Source organism: Anabrus simplex, chromosome 1, assembly GCF_040414725.1.
Source record: "Anabrus simplex isolate iqAnaSimp1 chromosome 1, ASM4041472v1, whole genome shotgun sequence".
Taxonomy (NCBI): Eukaryota; Metazoa; Arthropoda; class Insecta; order Orthoptera; family Tettigoniidae; genus Anabrus; species Anabrus simplex.
In genome coordinates this window covers 394,066,607-394,087,929 of record NC_090265.1, presented here as the reverse complement: position 1 = coordinate 394,087,929, position 21,323 = coordinate 394,066,607, and the positions used below count along the sequence as shown (strand labels likewise).

Sequence of the window (21,323 nt, the reverse complement as noted above, 5' to 3'; positions counted from 1 at the left end):
AGAGGCTAAGATATCATACGACATGAGTTTGAAGTGAGTGTCGGGGACACGATAATTTGAACCAATGAAAAGGAGCATCATTCTAATATTGGCTATACATTGGTTAAAGCGAGAGATGGCCCTGAACGAGCATAGGACAGCGTCTGTGGAGGCAAATTAATAAAAGTGACCAGCGCGTGTGCTAGCTACTCTTATTCGGCAGGAGTCTTCGAAGTAGTAACGTCGTGAGAAGAAGTGTACTTATGGCGAGTGCGGAGTCAAGTATTATGTGTCTTGATTGCGGGGGACTTTCTAACATTCAGCTCAATACGGTCAGACTTCACTTAATTACTCATGATTTAAGAGCGAGCTAAGAATACTTGTAGGCTCGGGGGCCTGTAAGAACGATGCCGAGACAATAACTTTTACCTTTATGCACTAATATTTCTGGGTGGAATTGAACTTTGATAAATTTGCGTTTTAGTGTCTTCAAATTTCAGACAGAGAGAACGGTTTTGACATGAACATTTACAAGCATAGTTGCCTGCCTATTTAAAGTAGATTTTCCGAGGATACAAACGCCACAGTATCTAGTCCAGCATTGTGGACTGTTTCCGGATGTTTGAACTGTGACATAATACAGTTGAAGTGCAGAGTGAGTGGCGAATTGATCTAGTTATGGTGTTAGATATCCTAAGAGTTGTCGCGTGGCTGAATGGGAACTGGTTTTCACGGTCATGGGAAATTACCCCAACTGTTGTAGATAGTAACTGGCAGTTTGTATTGACTCAGTTATAATACCGTGAATGAACGGAATGTTTTAGTCAAGGTCTGAACCCGCAGAAACAGGAAGATGCAGAGAGAACACGTTTTTCTACGCCAGGATGGAGAACCACGGACTGAATGAGTTCCAGTTTGAAGGTATCACAGTCAATATGGCTGGCTAAAAGGATCGGGAGCGGGCTGAATCAACAAAAAGATGAGTATTAGATTTGCAATGTAATAATGTATTTGTGCACGTGTTTTAGTGTAGCCAAGGGGATAGGTTTGTTTCTTTTATTATTTAATTTCAGTAGGTTTAGCTGTTGGTTGAAAGGACTACGTCCTATTTCAGTAAATGTAAGGAAATTTGTATAATTAAATGTAAATAACTGTACAGTACATGTGAACCGACTGCATGATGTCACAGCTTGCCTTTTCTTTTATTGAAATTTTATAGCTGAGTGGTTAACGTCATCTTTTTACAAGTCGGTTTCTTGCTTTTAACCTTGTTTATTTTTGATTAGCTCTCCTTTGATGTTTGAGACGCAGTGAACGTCTTGGTGCTTAAATGTAAATGTAAATGGGATTTAAATTAGTCAGGAAGGACTAGATTCAGTAGATAATGGAATTTCAAAGTGTACGAGAACATGCCGTCATGTTTTCTCTGATTTATTGCTTGAAGTATGGATGAGAATATGTATTGGTGGAGCTTGGATTCACAATGTTTTGGAAGCATCACCTTCATAATTATTTGAACGTAAATATGGGTGTCAATTTGAAATTGGTTCACGATTTTCCCTGATGCGCGAAGACTTGCAGTAACTTATGCCATTAGCTCACCATTTGTAGACTCTGTTATCTTGAAGCTGATGATGGATGGATCTCTCGTACTGGCTGCGTCATCTGTTGTTGGATTCCAGTCCTACTTCTGCTTCGTGCATAATACACTAGCTGTAATATGACTTTCCTGCCTTAACACTTCCTACTGTACTCCTTACATAAAGTTGTAATGAGTCCTAATTTTAAATGCAAAACCACCACGGGTTATGTTCATGGAGAGAATACACTGGTATTCTTCTGTATTATGGAACAGTAGCGTAACTAAATTCATAATAAAAGCTCTCCTCCCCTATACTAGTCAAAACCGGTCTCCCATTGACTACCTCTCGTCATTGAGATAACAGGTCCCAATGAGAGTAACTTTTGAGTAGTATATACTCAGATGCGAAGTGAACCAAGTTAAAATCTTCTCCGATGTGCAGACATAGAATATAGTAAGAGTGTCTTCCAAGAGTGTCTCTGTGTCTAAAAGTAAGAATAAGAATGTCCTCTCCAGCTCTTGTCTTCAAAGTATATAGGTTCAAAAGTCTCCCTCCATCAGCCATATCACACGGTCCAGTAAGATTTGAGGTCTCATCCCTTCTCCTATGTATTGCTGTGAATCCATCACGTTGCTTCATTACGTCCTTTCACATAGGCTAAACTTTCCCGCGAAATCAAAGCGTCAGGTAGCGAACTTCGAAAAGTCGGCGTTCATAATGTTTCAACTGTCTCTTCAGAAGGTGGAGAGGGTAAGGTCTCTCGTAACCTTGATGACGTACATTTCCTGGAAATGGGCTGAAATAAGCGTGCTGACTCTGGTCACCTCACAACGGCTATTGGAAAATTTACTGCAAGCTATTAATATGAATGATGTTGAAATACTTTACCCAATATGTGGTTCATTCAGAATACATTATAGCTGCGATACAAAGAAATGAAATGATGTGAAATGGATGATTAAAACCCTATATATACATATTAATTTAAAAATGACCTATCAGTGATTAAATATATACATATCAATTAATTAGACAGTTCAATAATTTATCACATGCTGTGATGTTCCAAACATCAAGACCTCTACTGCAATGTAATAATAATAATAATAATAATAATAATAATAATAATAATAATAATAATGAAGGTATTCGCTTTACGTCCCACTAACTACTTTTACGGTTTTCGGAGACGCAGAGGTGCCGGAATTTAATCCCGCAGGAGTTCGTTTACATGTCTGTAAATCTACCGACATGAGGCTGACATATTTGAGCACCTTCAAATACCACCGCCAGGATCGAACCTGCCAAGTTGGGGTCAGAAGGCCAGCGCCTCAACCGTCTGAGCCACTCAGCCCGGCCTACTGCAATGTAAAGTGTGCAGGAAAGGGAAAATACTCATCTAAAGTGGAAGGAATTTACAAACCAGCCAGAAGCGTGGTGCGAGCACGCAGGCCACGGTGTTGAAGTGTTAAAATTTATTAATTTTTCTTGTTAAATGTTACGTATGTGTGTCTGCATACACTTGTTAAAATGTAATATATTTTTGATCCTCAAGATGAACTCTACAAGCATTCAGAAAGATCTGTGTCATGAATTTTTAAAATCATATTTGATGATTTTGCAACATATTTCATATTTTCTTGTTGATTTTAATAAACATGTTTTCCTTTAAACTTGACATCATGCCTCGCCTTGTATTATTTATAGCTATTAGTTGACGTCGTCTTGTCCATATTAGATATATATTCCCCATCAAATCCAGGGTGAAATTTTAAAGTTATTTTTCATAGTTCAAACTGAGCATGCCTGGGAGCGGCTGACTAGTCTGGAGCAGATTACCTTGATGGTAGGAAACGGTGACAGTACTATTGTCCCATACTGATATAAGCAGCCGAGATTATGTAAACAATTGATATAGGGAATCTGTCACCTGGGAAACAGTCTTAAATGCAGATCAGGAGTGACTGACTGATATAGTATGTTGTGTACTGATGAGAAGTGTGTTAAGATGAACATATATACCCAGTCCCTAAGCCAGAAGAATTAAACATACACAGTTAAAATCCCAACCCAGCTGGAAATCGAGCATGGGGTCCTTCCTGTGAACCAAAGGCCACTCACTACATTGGCCGTTCAGCCAAGGAGCCAGACCATGACACAGGCCTGATAATTCTTATTGAAAGGCAAAGGGAAAAAGTGACTAACTACCAATAACACAAGATAAGCTTCATATAAAAATGGGTACAACAACTTTATTGGAACTGTAATGTAAAAAACTGGATACAAATATTTTGATGTAACAGAACCAGTTAGACTTCTGCTGCACCATCACTGGAATCTGATGTCATGGCCTCACGGTTCTCATAGGTCCAGAAGCCATTGAGATCAATTAGGATGCTCACCATTGTGTCTCCCTGGCCACTGGAAAATTAAAAGACAATTTTGTATTTTATCAAATGCATTGCTTACACATAGAGACTTAAGAGTACTACAATGAAACATTAGTTTTTCTTCAGACAAAAGCTCTGTGTTATGTAATAAAGATTCATGAGGTACAAACTATCTTGATTTATCATTTTGATAGATTCTTGCAAACTAGACATTCTCTCTTTACATATTTGGAACTAAACTTTCTTTTGTTAAATACTGTTTTTTTCTTTTTTGAAATAACTGTTAGGTTCTTCAGTCTGTCAAAACTAATTTATGAATAAATAAATTTAGAAACTACCTGAAAAAGAAAACATAATGATAACTGAATTATACCCAATTTTTTTTTAAAACAATTTGTTTCATGTTGTACCAACACAGACAAGTCTAATGGTGACAATGTGATAAGAAAGGGCTAGGAGTGGGAAGGAAGCTTGTTGTGAAAATGGAAAATCACAAAAAACCATCTTCAGGGGTGCCGATAGTTTGGTTCGAACCCACTATCTCACGCAGACTTGAAAAAGAAAATAGTTACTTTTCCAGGTATAATTCGGTTATATGTTATCTTCTGTTTTTTCTTTCAGGTAGTTTCTAAATGTATTTATTTATAAATTAGTTGCATCAGACTGAAGAAACTAACAGTTATAAATTCAATGAGTCAAAACTGGAAAGAAATGGCTTAAAAACTGTTGTATCAATATTTTAAACTTTTTAAACTTTGACTATCAAACTGTAATAGAGAGGGGGTGACATTTGGTTGCAAAAGTTGAAGGGGAGTAAAACAGGGGGCAAACTGTCAATTGAGAGGAAGGATACTGGAATATCTCACAGTGTACATATTCCTTTCTCATTCTATCCTGCTAATAATTTCTTTCAAGCAAAACTTTAATAATGCCCTGAATTAATACCTCCATCATTCTCTCTATTGTACTTCTCTCTTATGTAAGACATATTTAACATGGCTAAAAATTAAAAAAACCAAACCAAACCAAACCCCATGGCACTACAGCCCTTGAAGAGCCTTGGCCTGCCAAGCGGCCGCTGCTCAGCCCGAAGGCCTGCAGATTACGAGGTGTTGTGTGGTCAGCACGACGAATCCTCTCGGCCGTTATTCTTGGCTTTCTAGACCAGGGCCGCTATCTCACCATCAGATAGCTCCTCAATTCTAATCACGTAGGCTGAGTAGACCTCGAACCAGCCCTCAGGTCCAGGTAAAAATCCATGACCTGGCCGGGAATAGAACCCGGGGCCTCCGGGTAAGAGACAAGCACGCTACCTACCCCTACACCACAGGGCCGGCATGGCTAAAAATTAAAGCCATGGAAAATACAAGGGTTGGGGCATAAGTCATGGCAACTATTTTTTCCTCGCATTTGCATAGTGCTACCATACAATGATCATATGTCCTGGAAAGCATGACACTCGCTTTGTACATGGACATAGCACGAGATGGCGGTGCATTGGACAGGTACCATGCACAGGGCAACGGAACTGCAGTAGTGAGTCAGGCTCCATGTAGAATGGACGTAGTCCTTCTGTACTGATCTGTTTCGTGATGGGCAAGAGCATTTCAGCAAGGAAGTGAAACGTGCAGCAACGTGAAATGCTCCGGAAGACCTGTTGGTGTCCAGACTGATGTGTTACGTGTATTAATTACCCAGTACATGGACATAAAATGGGCACTACTTGAGTTACAAGTGGAAACAATGCCATCCTCCATGACAACACCAGACTGCATGCAGCAGAGGCTGTACGGAGGCAACTTCAGCGCTGGGGGATGGGAGGTACTGGAACACCCATCTTACTCACCAGACCTGTCTCTGTGCGATTTTGACCTCATCCCCAAAGTGGAAGTACCATTGTGTGCGAGATGGTTTGGGACTTGAGAGGACACTGGGAACATATTGTTATTTATTGTCATAAAGGTTACTGTAATCTCCGAGAATAAATGTTATGTGGCACAAGGACTTCAAGATTGACAGCGGTGGTGGTAGTGGTGGTGGTGATTATTGGTTTAAAAGGAAGTACAGCTGTGCAATCATTCTCTATTAACACAAATGAGAGAGTAAAAAGGAAGAGGTTCAATCCTTCAATAAATGAAGCTATCGGGAAAAGAAAGGGAAGGCCACGAAGGGCGTGAAAATGAACAACTCGCTAGGCCTTGTAAACCTAATATCGTCAGAGTCGGAAGACAACAAGAGTTAGCCACGGGAGGTTGGATAGGAAAGATGAAAGTGAGGAGTCTGATAAAAGTAAGTGGAAGTGATGCCAGAGTCAGCTAGGAGAACCGTAGTTGCTAACCCACACCTCCCAAGTTGAGAGCCCCTGGTCCTTCATGGCTGATAGTTTCCTCACTTTATAGCCTACACCTGGTAAACCTATTCGGCATTATTCAGACATTCCTCAGCACCTTACACTCTCCACTTCCATCTGTATATTTCCATTTGCCAGGAAGACCCCACATTCAAGCAAAAATAGAAAGAAAAATATAAAAGGTTATGCTCCAACCCTCATAAAATGGCAACAGGGTTTGCTTTATAAAATATATCTTACCACTGCAGGGTACATCGAGCAGATACTGCTACAGCATGTGTTGGGTGCTGCATACGGTGCTGGCCTTGAATTCATACTCATGCACAACAATGCCAGGGCTCACATAGCGCACATCACCAGAACTGTCTTGTGAGAACTGGACATTCAAGAGATGGAATGGCCAGCAGTTAGTCCCAACCTTAATCCCATCGAGCATGTGTGGGATAGGCTTGACAGAAGTGTTCGTAGGCGTGCGGTTCCATTGAAGAATGGGACCGGATGTCACAACGTGACCTCCACCTACTTATACAGAGCATGTCACGTAGGTGGCAAGCTGTGATAAATGTTCGTGGAGGACATACACCACACTGAAGCCCTCGAACTGTGATAAAAATCCACCCTGGAGGACTTTGTTTTCACCCCTATTTGGACATTTCCGTTTGTGTTGTGCGAATCCATCGATGTTCTTTTGTGGTACTTTAACAGTAAAGAATAAAGGTTTAGTTCGTAATATACCTGGGTGTGATGTATTGTTTTGTGGAGCATGGCATACGTTCAAAAACATGTTACCCTAAACTTTTTGAACTGTGTAATTATGAATCATGATTTTATACTAAAAACTGAAGATGGGATTCACAATTATGTAAGTGTTGAAAGAAGTAAACACCAGGAAGTCTGTTCCTCCTGTAAATAAAGTGATAAGTGATTTACATGAGCAGCCTGTTGGAATTAAACATCTAGTAGAGAATGAAGACAAGCTTTCATGTCCATAAACATTACATTTTTCTGAAAGAAAAAAAAAAAATTACGAGAAACAATATACAGGACAAGATGGTGCTTCCTCCTACCACTCCCAATATAATGTGAGAAAGTTCAGGATGCCATTTTGAATCAATTGCTAACTGCAACAAGCGGCGTAGAATTTATCTTACGACGAGACCTTGCCAATGTATCATTACCAATTTAATCCTTTTTCAGTATACATGGAGGACATAGCAAGAACTTGCACCAGCTCAAATTACAAAGCACAACTCCCACACAATTAAGAGAAAATGGAATTTGAAAATTTTGAAAGTGCTTCACAAGACCAGTGTGTGACAGATTCCTACAATGAATGCACAGCGCGAGTAAGCTCTCCACTTGACAAGCTCAAGGTTCATGGATTGAACACTTGCTTTTCATGGTGTTTTTGTTTGTTGCTGCTTTTATGATCAGTAACACCCTGGATTATGGTTGTAAACACCTTATGCAATAATATACTGCACTACAAATAACAGACAACAAATATATATAGGAAGGCTTGTGAAAAAGATTTTGTGAATGTTTTTATCACAATCCTTTACCCAAACATACAACAGCTCAAATGGTGGGTATTCCATTTAGATACCAAACACATAATCATTTAGTTACAACTGTACCAACATAGTTCTTGTAACAATCAATGTTCATACATACTGCATATATTCAATACATAATATCCACTTTCACATAGAGAAGCAGACGGCAATACACACATCAGTCAAACAATATTGTTAATTATATATTACAGTGCATTTCTTTAATGAGTTTATAATGCAAATAACTTAAACTGATTATAGCAATGAACAAAAACACTATGGAGGTGAGATTCGATCCATGAGCCATGAGCTTATAAAGCGGGGAGCTTGCTCGTTGTGCTACACACTTGTGGGAATGCGTTGCATGCAAGCACTCTTGAAATATTTAAATCCTAGCAGTATGACATGGCACTGATTGCGAATCTCCAGAAACAGCAGCAATGCAGGTCAAACTGTCCTAGAAGAAAGTATTGGAAAAGAACAAACAAGTGTCAAATCAAGTAATTTAAGGATAAATAGGAGGAACAACAAAAGGAACACTTCATCCTATTTTGTGTTCCTTTTCTTGTTCCTCCTATCTATCCTTAAATGACTTGTCTCAGAAGAAAGGCAGCCAAAGTGGGACTTCCAGTGTGACTAGAGATACCTAAGTACTACTAACATCAAAGATGCTAAGATAGAGGTATCACTAGAACAGGCTAAATTAAAGTAAATGGAGAAATTAAGTACCTCAGCAACTGGATTGAACCCAACTAGTCAAAGAAAGCAGCCTTCTCCGTCAGAGTTAACAAGCTGGAACTGGTCTATTGACTGACTCAAAACACCTACAACAAGCGATGCCTCTGAAGTAATCTGTAGCTAAAACACTACACACAGTCAATCATCTGCCCTGAAGCCCTGTATGTCATAGAGCAAGGCGGACACAATTCAGTTCAATGAGCAGCACTAGATGAGGCAGGTAAAGGAGCAGAATATGCACTCTGATGGAGGGTGCAGCCTAGCAGCTGCTTGCATGGCTTTCAGTTACAACTAGTGAAGAGGGTGTGCAAATCTAAATAGATTTCAACTTTTAACAGTTTTATTGTGTCTAAGACCTCAATCCATTCAGTGCATTAGATTATAGTGAAGAAATGAAATACGTTATTTTGTATATTAATGCCATGTGAATAGTAAATATGTTAATTATATTATTTTATATTCATCATTAGGATATGTGTAGGAAGAGCCTCCGTGGCTCAGGCAGCAATGCGTCGGCCTCTCACCACTGGGTTCTGTGGTTCAAATCCCGGTCACTCCATGTGAGATTTGTGCTGGACAAAGCAGGAGCAGGCTAGGTTTTTTTCCGGGTACTCCGGTTTTCCCTGTCATCTTTCATTCCAGCAACACTCTCCACTATCATTTCATTTTATCTATCAGTCATTAATCATTGCCCCAGAGGAGTGCGACAGGCCTCGGCAGCCGGTACAATTCCCATTCTCGCCACAAGATGGGGGCTTATTTCATTCTATCCCTGATCCGGTCAGAGACTGGAAAAGAGGTTGTAGGTTTTCATTCATTCATAAGGATTTGCGTACGAAATAAAATTATTTATTTTGACATGTGATAACTAAATACTCCTTTGAAATACTGTAGGACAGCATAAAAACTTGTTTAAGAATACAGCATAAACAATGAACGACGAACGACCTGTGTGATTATATTGTGAAAACATAATATACTCAGCCAGGTACATTGCTGTGGCTTTGTGTGTGCCTTGACCCTGCGCACTGCCATCTAGTCTTCACAGCACAAACTATTAGAAGCCAGCTGCTCTCAGCTTTTCCTGCACTCATATCATTAGCTCTAGAAGCAGGGTTCCCTCACTGCCAACCTACACCATAGTGTGTCCGGTACTAAACAGAAAAGGGAAGATAGAAAAACTGGAAGTCGGGGAAAGAAGAATTCTCAGAGAAACCCTAGGCCCAGTACTAGAAAATGAGGAATACTGGACATGTCACAATTCGGAGCCATACTCCCAGATAAAGGCTATCTGACTTTGCCAGGGAAAGGAGGGTAGCTTTCTACTGTCATGTGGCAAGACTGTCTTCTAACACCCTGTTCAATTTCTGGCAAAACATGGAAGTCAGTAGCACCTCGCAGGCGGAAAATGAGAAGGACATAAGAAAACTGGGGCTGACAGACTTACGAAACAGAAAGGCTGTGAGACAGATGTGGTTTTCAGGAAAATGCTCTGAAAAAGAAAGGTATCACCTGTACAGAGGAAAGAAAGAAGCTACACCAGGAAAAGATGTGACAATACTACCAATGGTCAAAGCCCAACGGGTGTACAAGCGTGGTTCCAAATAGGCCCATTCAAAAGAAGAAGGAGGAGAAGAAGAAGAAGAAGAAGGGCTAGATATAAAGGAAAGTATTTAATACCGCTTTTTTTCAAAAATTGTCAAATGATTCCTCTACCTTAAAATGTATGAGAACCATCAAATTTTTACGAATGCCACTTACCAGTCTTTTATACTTATGTGCACCGTGATTCATAACCATATTTGTTGCTGAGTCAGCAATAGTGTGTATTATGAAACTTTTCTGCAAAGGGCATTGAGATAGGGAAAAAACAAACAAACAAACAAACAAACAAACCCACCCCATAGCGCTACTGCCCTGATGGGCCTTAGCCTCCCAAGCGACTGCTGCTCAGCTGAAAGGCGTGCGGATTACAAGATGACACATGTCAGTATAACAAACCGTCTCAGAGACTTGATTTTCTAGACCAGGGTTGAAATCTCACCATCAGATAGCTCCTCAATCACATAGGGTGAAATGACCTCGAAGCAATGCGGGCAAAAATCCCTGACCTGGTCGGAATCGAGCCCGGGGCCTCCGGGTGAAAGGCAGGCATACTACCCCCAGACTGCGGGGATGCATTGGGGTAGGAATCTTAAGATTTGAAATAAGAAAAAATGTACTTAGGATAGCTGCTGTCATTACTGGGATTTGAATTTCAGACTGTTATGTGCTGCACTTTCCCAGTTCCATCATAAAGCACAAGTTAACATGTTTGGTTGTGATGTTACAGTCTTAGATTACAATAGAAAAGTATTTTGCTATATTGCTGGTTGTTCCAAGAGATATAATTATTAACTCCTATATTTTAAATTCAGCGTGAACAATAAAGAGATTGGATTATTATATGTACGGCAAAGGGAATAGTTAGGTAAATTGTGTGTGAGAGGTCCATAAAATAACTCTCTCTTGCCACACAAGATTTAAAAATGTAAAGCAATTATGATCTGAATGTTTTACCAGTTGAATAACACAGAGAGATTACAAATAAAATACATCTCTTGAGTGGTAACAATTGAATTATGAAAACTTCCTGAAATACTACGAAGTTTCTATAAAACTATGCAACTCTGTGTACAGAGTACTTCCTAAAAACCACAAAATGCTTCACAAACTCGTCATTGGACAACACTTACATATATTTGTAGAGAAAGATGAAATACTTCAGAATGAATGCTAGATGCACAAATATCGACCAATAAAATTAATTATGTTACTAGTAAATCAATCTTATACACTATTTTCACTGAACTCATCTTTCTGAAGAAACTTACTAAAACAGGATGAGACTGGAAACCTGCAATACTGATAATCCATGTTTAGTCAATTATCAATGTACACTATGTATGGTTTTCTCTAACGCTTTTCCATTATTCCCTGTAGGAAAAGGCTACCTTATTTCTGAATACAGGATACTTTCATCAACCGATATCACAATAATTCACAGCAACTTATTAATAATTTGTGGCATATGAATTCATCGCTTTCCAAATAGCATGTCTCTCTAACCAAGCAACAATTTAATTTTGAATAAATTACTTACCAATTAATGAGGTCTTGTAGCGTAATCCTGGTCGGATCGGTTGGTTTCACCATGTCAAATATTTCATCCTTTACATCTTCAAATGAGACAGGCTCCTGGCCATGCATAGTCATCTGCTCTTGAATGGACTATTAATAAATAAATAAAAAGCCAAAAATCAGAACAAAAATAATTTAGTTATTATGCATGGTTGGTTTGTTAAATGATGTTGTCAAGGTACTGCAAAAGAACATAGATTAATGACCAAGTGTATTTTAATGCAAATAAACACTAACATATCTTACCACCTTTTATATGCTTTTATTTGACTGTATTCCTCTGATGATCAGGGATATCAAATTCACAGTATATCGTTTGGTTTTCCAGTTTGAACTCATGGTTGATTACATTCTGGAATCATAACTTGTACCATGCTGCCGCCAAATTGTCGGATGCAACTAAATAAGCTTTCTACTTCATCAGAAGAAAATTTTCTTGTTAGCACAAAATGGAAGCCATGGCAGATTTTGTTGTCAGACAAGCTGCTTGATAGGTTTCTTTACTTATGAATTCCAAAGGACTTGCTGATGCTTTCTCCCAGACTTCCAGATAGGAGATGAAGTCGTTCTTCAGCCATTCCAGTCTTTCATCATCAAGTGAGAAGAATTGCATTGCGTCTTTATTCCGAGAGCGAATATGCTGCAAAGTGTTCTTCACGTTGAGGATGGTGAACCATTTATTAACTATCTTCAAGAACTCAATAGTACCTTCAGCATCCTGAAATTCTTTTATTCCAAACTGAGACCCGTATTGCCTCAAGAAATCGAGGGCCGAAGTGACATCTGGGATATCAAATTTACTGTATATCATTTGGTTTTCCAGTTTGAACTCATGGTTGATTACATTCTGGAATCATAACTTGTACCATAACTCTTGGACACACAAAATCCATCATCAGTAAAAACTTTGCCATATGTCACACTGCATATAGTGTGACATGGCAGTGTGAAGAGGTGTGTGAGTAGTGCTCCAATTAAAATGTATAATTCAGATGTAATATGTGCTGTTCATGAGTGTGAACGGTGTCTTCTACTGCTGTCCATAACAAATTAATATCATAGGCTCATGGAGTTACCATAACTTCAGTATTAAAAGTGTGCCTTTGCTTCCGAATAGCAGACCCATTACAGACCAGTTTTCTGGGTGAATGTTTTGTCTCTCACTCAGATATGAGATGCATGGTTCTTAAATATTCTTCTTCTCCTGGTCAACTTCCTTAACCTGGGGCAACTCTCTTTCAGAGCGGATGTTTGGATCAAGAATAACAGCTGTCTGAGTCTGCTGGTGGATGGCAACAATATCTGCTCTTTTGCTGGACCCTGTGGAAGAGATATAGTGTATTTCTTCATAAACTCTCTACTTTAAATGTCTCAGTACAGATTCTAAGATTGCTCTCACTCTGTGATGATGGATGTTCCTTAGCAATTCTCCTTTGAGACAGAATCTTAACACATGACCAAGGTTTCATTCTCACCACAGTCTGGATGATGGCAATGGATTGTGCCAGGACATCTACCAGGAACTGCTCGAACCGCCGAAATGTTGCACGACATTTTGAGGGCATTTATCCATTTGGAGTTTGACGGTCCTTTCAGTTACTTATCCAGAAGATTGCCTTGGGGTGGTTGGCATAAACTTCCATAATAAGAAAAATCATGCCTCTGTACCTGTGGGATATATTTGCACGATCCTTTTCTCTTTGTGCTTGTCTGAGCATCTACACTGGCGAAAAAAAATCTGAACACCAAGAAAGGGTTATGCTAGATTAACAAATGTTGGTAGGCGTGTTTAAACATCTGAAAGATGATGATTCAAATTTCCCGCAAATTGCATTAGCGTGGCACTAGTAGCGACCCCATGACGTTGCACATCAGGTTTGCTTTAAATACGGGTTGCACTGTGCGAGAGCGTTTGTTACCCATGCGATTGGATGAAATGACAGTGAGTGGGTCAGAATGCCTTTATGATGACGAAGAGGCAAGTATCAACAGTTGACTGCGGTTGAACGAGGTCGTATAACAGGGCTACGTGAAGGTGGATTTTCCTTCCGCACTTTTGCAGAACAACTCGGCAGGAATGTCCCCACAGTGCATGCGTGCTGGCAGCAGTGGTTACAGAAACTATGCTCGCAAGAAGACCAGCCTCCGGATGTCCCCACGGTACCACCGAGAGGAGTACCAGCATATTCGGCTTATGGCTGTGGCGCAGCAGACTGCGAATGCAGCAGCAAACTGAGCGGCAGTTGGCACCACAGTGATGCAGCAAACTGTTCAAAATCAGTTACTTGAAGGACAGCTACGAGCCAGACGACCTGCAACATGCATTTCACTTACCTCAAACCACCGCCATCTGCGACTTCAGTGGTGTCGAGAGCTAATTGGAGGATGGAGGGGAGGTCCGTTGTGTTTTCCAATCAAAGCTAGTTCTGCCTTGATGCCAGCGATGGCCGTGCATTGGTTAGAAGGAGATCAGGTGAGCGCTTGCATTCCACCTGTCTGCAGCGTTGACACACTGGACCTACACTGGGACTTCTGGTCTGGGGAGCAATTTCCTATAATAGCAGTAGCACTCTCATGGTTATCCCATGCACCCTGACTGAAGATGTGCACGTCCGTCTGGTGATTCGACTGTTGTGCTGCCAGTCATGAATAGCATTCCCGGAGGTGTTTTCCAACAGGATAATGCATGCCCCCATGCTGCTGTTGTAACCCAACGTGCTCTACAGAGTGTCGACATGTTGCCTTAGCCTGCTCGCTCCCCCGATCTGTCCCCAATCAAGCATGTATGGGACATCATTGGACGACAACTCCAGCATCATCCACAAGCACTAACCGTCCCTGTATTGACTGACCAAGTGCAATGGGCATGGTACTCCATTCCACAAGCTGACATCTGGCACTTGTACGACACAATGCCTGCACGTTTGCATGCCTGCATTCAACAGTCAGGTGATTACACTGGTTATTAATGGAGCAGCATGGCACATTTGTGATGACTTTTATGGCGTGGATATTAACCTGTAATCTTGTACCTTTAATCAATGAAATATGTTACTTCGACAAATATATGGCAAAATTTCCGTATTCTACATTCCTTATTTCATGGTGTTTGGATATATTTTCCACCAGTGTAGTTTTGAATAATGTTGTTTGTTTCACATCAACTACCACTTGAAATTTTAAAATTGTTTATATATTATACCATGTTTTATGAATGAAAAAAAAGTCTCACAGATTACTAAGTAAGTACAGTTTTCTGAAATACTGATATATTTACCCTATTTTGATAATGTAAAATGTACAATGCAATTACAAAATGAGAACAATAATGAAAATGATATAAAAATAATAATTGTTCAATAATAAAAGTAATAACAATGATTTATATTTATATTTATTTATATTGATAAATTTTGTCGAAAGTTGTACTCAAATGTAAAATTATTGTTTCATTCACCACCAAAGACTTCTGCTGTTTAAGAGAAAATACAATCTTCTAAACAGAATTTGCCTTTGTGTGGTAAATTTCAAATCGATCTGGCATGCTAAGTCCTACATAACACAAAGGGCAATAATATGTTGTCTCTTTCTTGGCCCATTTGTGCATAAAATTATAATTACATACCTTCAATATCACCTTCACTCTGAGCATCTTCGCTAACATCACCCTCCAAACCATTATTGTCACATAAAATATCACTTACATCAAGCAATTGTTTGCCATGAGAAACCATGTCTTATGCCTATTGCTCACGGTAAAATATCCGTAAAATTTGTTGTACAATTAATTTTATAAAAAAATGGTGAAAACAAGTTGTGTTGCTCACGGTAAAATTATTTTATAAAATCCGTGGAAGCATCAGGATGGCCATCTATGAACTCACTTCTTAATTTAGATGTGTATATGCTGCCATCTATTGACAAATTTTAAACCAAGAATCAGCTGTTCAACTTACAGTGTGTTTGAGAGTATGGCTCCAACAAACAAAGAGCAAAACTTGATGCTTTAGCTGCAATTATATGTTGTACAGTGGTAAAAAGGAAGAAAAGAAATGCCAGGAAATGCAGGACTCGGGATTGGATCAAAAAAAGAGAAGAAGGTAGAGGATTGCTGTCCTTGGTCAAAAATTAGTTGAGGTTAGAAGACCAGTATTCATATAGGAATTTGGCGATTGTGTTTTCTGCCTCTTTTCTTGCATTTCTGTTGTGGTAAAGTGGCGTTTGAACTTCGTACAAACAAGGATATTTCTGGTATTCGTTCAGTAAAACACTAACAGCTTCCTCAGTCCACTCGGATCCTGCCATTTTAGAAAGAAGTGTTTGTTTACAGTCGAGCTTCACAATCTTCTCACAATGTAGCGCCAGCATCATCGTGATGTCAGCTTCGCTAATTGGTTCGTTTCGTAAAATTAATTTTACGTGATAGAACATGTCCTATTTTATGAAAAGTTTTATCAAATGTTTTATAAAACTTGAATTTGACCGTGAGCAACAGAAATTTTATTAAATTAAATTATTGTACAATAAATTTTACAGAAAATTTTACCGTGAGCAACAGGCATTAGAGTGCATTGGTGACAACATTACTGTACATATTCATCGAAAATGTTTTAAATTCTCTGACTTAAGCCTATTGCTCACGGTAAAATGTTTTGTAAAATTTGTTGTACATATAATTTTATAAATATTTGGTGAAAACAAGTTGTGTTGCTCATGGTAAAATTATTTTATAAAATCCGTGGAAGCATCAGAATGGCCATCTATGAACTCACTTCTGAATTAAGATGTGCATGTGCTGCCATCTATTGATAAACTTTTAAACCAAGAATCAGCTGTTCAACTGACAATGTGTTTGAGAGTATGGCTCTCCAACAAAGCAAAACTTCCTGATTTAGCTGCAATTATATGTTGTACAGTGGTAAAAAGGAAGAAAAGAAATGCCAGGAAATGCTGAACTCGGAATTAGATCAAAAGAAGAGAAGAAGGTAGAGGATTGCTGTCCCTGGTCGAAAATGAGTTGAGGTTAGAAAACCAGCATTCATATAGGAATTCAGCGATTGTGTTTTCTGCCTCTCTTCTTGCATTTCTCTTGTGGTAAAGTGGCTATTTAACTTCGTACAAACAAGGATATTTCTGGTATTCTTCAGTAAAACACTAACAGCATCCTTAGTCCGCCCGGATCCTGCCATTTTAGAAAGAACTGTCTGTTTACAATCGAGCTTCACAATCTTCTCATGACATAGCGCCAGCATCATCGTAATGTCAGCTTCGCTAATTGGTTCTTTTCGTAAAATTAATTTTACGGAATAGAACATGTCCTATTTTATGAAAAGTTTTATCAAAGGTTTTATAAAACTTGAATTTGACCGTGAGCAACATAAATTTTATAAAATTAAATTACTGTGCAATAAATTTTACAGAAAATTTTACCGTGAGCAACAGGCATTAGACAGATAATACTGCAATCTGCTTAAATACTCCTGTAACTAATACATAAAAAAACAGGATTTAGTTACCAGAATGCGTGCAGAGCCCATTCTCGATTTTTAGTGAATTGTCAAACCTTACTACCGATTATAATTAAATTCCTGCGCTATCATGATCATGATCGTGTGTGGCGAGCCAAGCGTGCACTGAAGGGGAGTGGACTTCTTATCACAGAATCCCTCACAAGTGTGAGAAAAAGTATATTAAATCGTGCTAGGGACTTTTGGGGACCAAGAAACTGTTGGACTCAAGACGGGAGAATATGTGTTTTGAAAGATAACACAAAGTTTCAAATATGCACGATTGCGCAACTAAATGCCTTAGCTGTGTAGGATGAACGAGTGGACTGTTAAATTTTATTATGTGTGTTTTCAGTAGTTTACGTTTGTGTGTGAGTGAGTGTGTGTATGTAATAGTCAGTGGATGTATTCAGTGCTGTTCTCAGGTAAGCTCATCTTATTTCATGTACCTACTATTAATTTTCCTGTTATGTTGGTAGACGAATCTATCCCTTGTGTCAATGACCCGCATTCCTCGCCTCCCTTCTTAACTCAACCCTCACCCCTCCCATACTCTGAAGCAACGGGATCCATTCTGAGGCGGCAGCTGATGAATCACCCGAGAGCTCTCTCGTGTTGTCACCTAAATTCACTATCCATTGCAGCTCACCTAGAAGAACTACAGGCAATTTTCGAAAATAATAAGGTGCATTGTATTGGCATATCAGAAAGCTGGTTACGTGGAGATTTGCCGTCATGTGCTGTAAATCTCGACGGATACTCGCTCTTACGACATGACCGTACTGACAGACGAGGTGGTGGAGTAGCCTTTTACTACAGGAATGATTTAAAATGCAAGATTATCTGCACCTCAGACCCAAGCCTTCCCCTGCGACCTGAGTATATGTTTGTTGAACTCGACTGTAATAAGAAAATATTAATAGGAAAGGAATTGTATATAAGCCACCTAATATTAGACAAATGGGGGAATTCGAAGCAGCTTTAACTGATCTTATCTCGGTCTACGAAGATGTCATAGTCATGGGGGATTTTAATACTGACTTGTTAAAACAAACTAGTGAATCGGATAAGTTGTGTCACATATTCCACGCTCTGAACATGGAAATCCTACCACTTAAAGCTACGAATCATGTCTACTACCCTGACCACTCGACTCACACTTTAATTGACCTTATAATTTCAAATCAACCCCAGAAAGTCGTTAAGCACGGACAGATCCCTGCTCCTGGGATTTCAACTCACGACTTATTGTACTTATGTTACTCTATCCGAGGACCGAAGTATAAAGCACGCTACGTTATTTTAAGAGACATAAAACATATTGAATTAGATGACCTACGTAATGACGCATATAACTTACCGTGGGATGACATACGTAATTTTCATGACATTGACTCAAAAGTCAACAGATTCAACTCATTAGTGCTGAACTTGTATGACAAACATGCTCCGGAGAGGCAGGTAAGATTTACCCGCCCCCCCTTCTCCCTGGCTGACGACCGAGATAAGATCTGTTATGGCCAGCCGTGACCGTTGGTACAGACAATTCAGACGAACACGTGACAAATATGACTTTGAGCAATACAGGATACTTAGAAACAAAGTTAAACAGCTAATTAGAAACAGTAAATGCCGCTACTTTCAACAATTAGCTGGAAATAATAATTTAAACCAAACCTGGAAGAAGTTACGATCTCTGGGCATAGGCAAAGCCGTAGAAGAGCACATTCCCACCATATCTCTAGATACCTTAAATGATTACTTTTCTCAGCCTAAAGTCGGACCAGTTCCATTACTAGCTAATCCCACAAACTTAGCACGCTCTTCCGAGTGCGACCAGTTCTCTTTCCACACCGTTAGCGCAAATGATGTTAAACGTGTACTCTACTCTATCACTTCCGATGCGACAGGTAATGACGGTATCTCTATAAAATTAATTAAAAACATCATCGGGGCTGTACTACCAATACTGACTCACATATTCAACTACTGCCTGACCAATGGAGTATTCCCTAACGTTTGGAAAGACGCACTAATAAGGCCTATCCCGAAAAACAATACCTTGGATTCTCCATCAGATTACCGCCCTGTGTCCATCCTGCCACCCCTCGCAAAAGCACTAGAACGTCTGATTCATGCACAAATCACTGTATACCTGACCCAAAATTCCCTCCTTGACCCTTTTCAATCCGGCTTTAAAAAAGGACATAGTACCGCGACAGCATTACTGCGAGTTACGGACGACATCAGACAAGCGATAGACCAACGATATGTGACTGTAGCAACACTACTAGACCTAAGCAGCGCCTTTGACACAGTTAGCCCTGGGTTACTATTGCTGAAACTCCGTAGTCTCAACTTTAATATGACATCTCTTAAATTTTTTAGCTCTTACCTCACTGACCGTCGGCAACGAGTATCAGTAGGAACAATGTACTCAGGATGGCACAACAAATCAATAGGTGTCCCGCAGGGGTCGGTTTTGGGCCCACTTCTATTTGTTGTTAGTGTGAACGACATAGGGGACGCATTGAAATATAGCAAGTACCATATCTATGCAGATGATCTTCAGATTTATTATCACTCATATCCACAAGACATAGATGCAGCCATTGACAGAGTAAATTTTGACTTACGACGACTGAATGACTATGCAAAAAATAACAGCTTGTTAATAAATCCTAACAAAACTCAGGCTATTATATTTGGTACCAAAATAAACCTCAACTTGTTAAAAAGTAGACATGTACCCCCAATTATTTTAAATAACATTGTCGTGCCCTATTGTACGTCAGTGAGAAACTTAGGCGTTATAATGACTGAGACCCTCAACTGGACTGAACAAGTGACAAATACATGCCGTAAAGTGCAGAAATCCCTTTTTCCTCTCAAACGCTACTCTACTATATTTCCAAAAAATCTTAAAATAAAACTGGTAAAATCCCTAATCTTACCAATTCTAGACTACTGCGACACTGTACTTACGGACATATCTCAAGACAGTAACAAGATGCTTGAACGGAGTTTAAACACCTGTATTCGATTCATATTTAAGCTGCGATATGGTTCTCACATTTCACCTTATTACAGGGAGTTGTCATGGCTTTGTGTTCATGAGCGTCGCAGTCTCCACATGTTGTCTCTTCTGCATGGAGTTCTAAACACAGGTGTACCGAATTATCTCTCTTCAAAATTTAATTACCTCTCCTCCTATCATAACCACGATACACGATCTGGCTCCTGTTTAACAATATCTCTCAGTCACTCCAGGACCTACAACCGCTCCTTTGTAGTCACTGCCGCGAGGCTGTGGAATACCCTACCTGCTACCATTAGGGATTTGCGTTCTCGTAGGAGATTTAAGACGGATTGCCGAAATCACTTTCTGAATACCTCTAGCTGACTTTCGATGTGTGTAGTGTGAATGAGTGCGTGAATGAGCATATATTCATAAAAATTAGAAATATATTTGCTAGTTATAGGTTTTTTTTCTTCTGTGTTTCCGTCTCTTATTATCACTAGTGTTAGTTTTATATTTATCATCATGTACACTTAGATTGTAGTGTTGTCCATTCTATAATAGTTTTTTTTTATTACAATCTCAAAATTTTCTATTAGTACCATATTATTTTAAAAGATCTGTTTATTTAAATATTATATGTACGTTACTCATTTTAAATATTGTGGTTAAGTGTAAGAGAGGGCCTTGAGCCCTAACTTCGCCACGAATAAAGACGAATTACTTACTTACTTACTTACTACAGGCTACGCTCGCAGCGCAGCATGAACATGATTTTGGCCACCGCAAGCTATGCTCGCAGTTAGACCGGAAATAGTTAAGTGTGTAGTGTTCAAGTGTGGAAGCTTTGTTACCATAGTAGTTTACAAATTCGTCAATCAGTCAATGGATTATTAGTATCATCAATATCTCACTTCTCCAATAATGAATTCCTTTCTGCCCGTAAGTCTCTGATAGGTGAAGGTGATGGTCTCCAACATGAAGAAGACGGCTGTAGATAATGAAGTTTTGTATTGGAGCT

General features: G+C 39.4%; 1 protein-coding gene across 1 annotated transcript in view; it reads right to left on the bottom strand.

The window, feature by feature from the left end:
• Positions 1–3,788: 3,788 nt before the first annotated feature.
• The window catches only part of LOC136866509 (serine/threonine-protein phosphatase 2A regulatory subunit B'' subunit gamma), a 94,532-nt gene continuing 76,997 nt past the window's right edge, over positions 3,789–21,323 (bottom strand). The window contains exons 9-10 of the mRNA XM_067143549.2: positions 11,739–11,866; positions 3,789–3,983 (exon numbers count right to left, since the gene is read on the bottom strand). Coding sequence (XP_066999650.1) covers positions 3,872–3,983; positions 11,739–11,866 — 240 coding nt within the window. The 3' untranslated portion in view covers positions 3,789–3,871. The remainder of the gene's footprint in view (positions 3,984–11,738; positions 11,867–21,323) is intronic.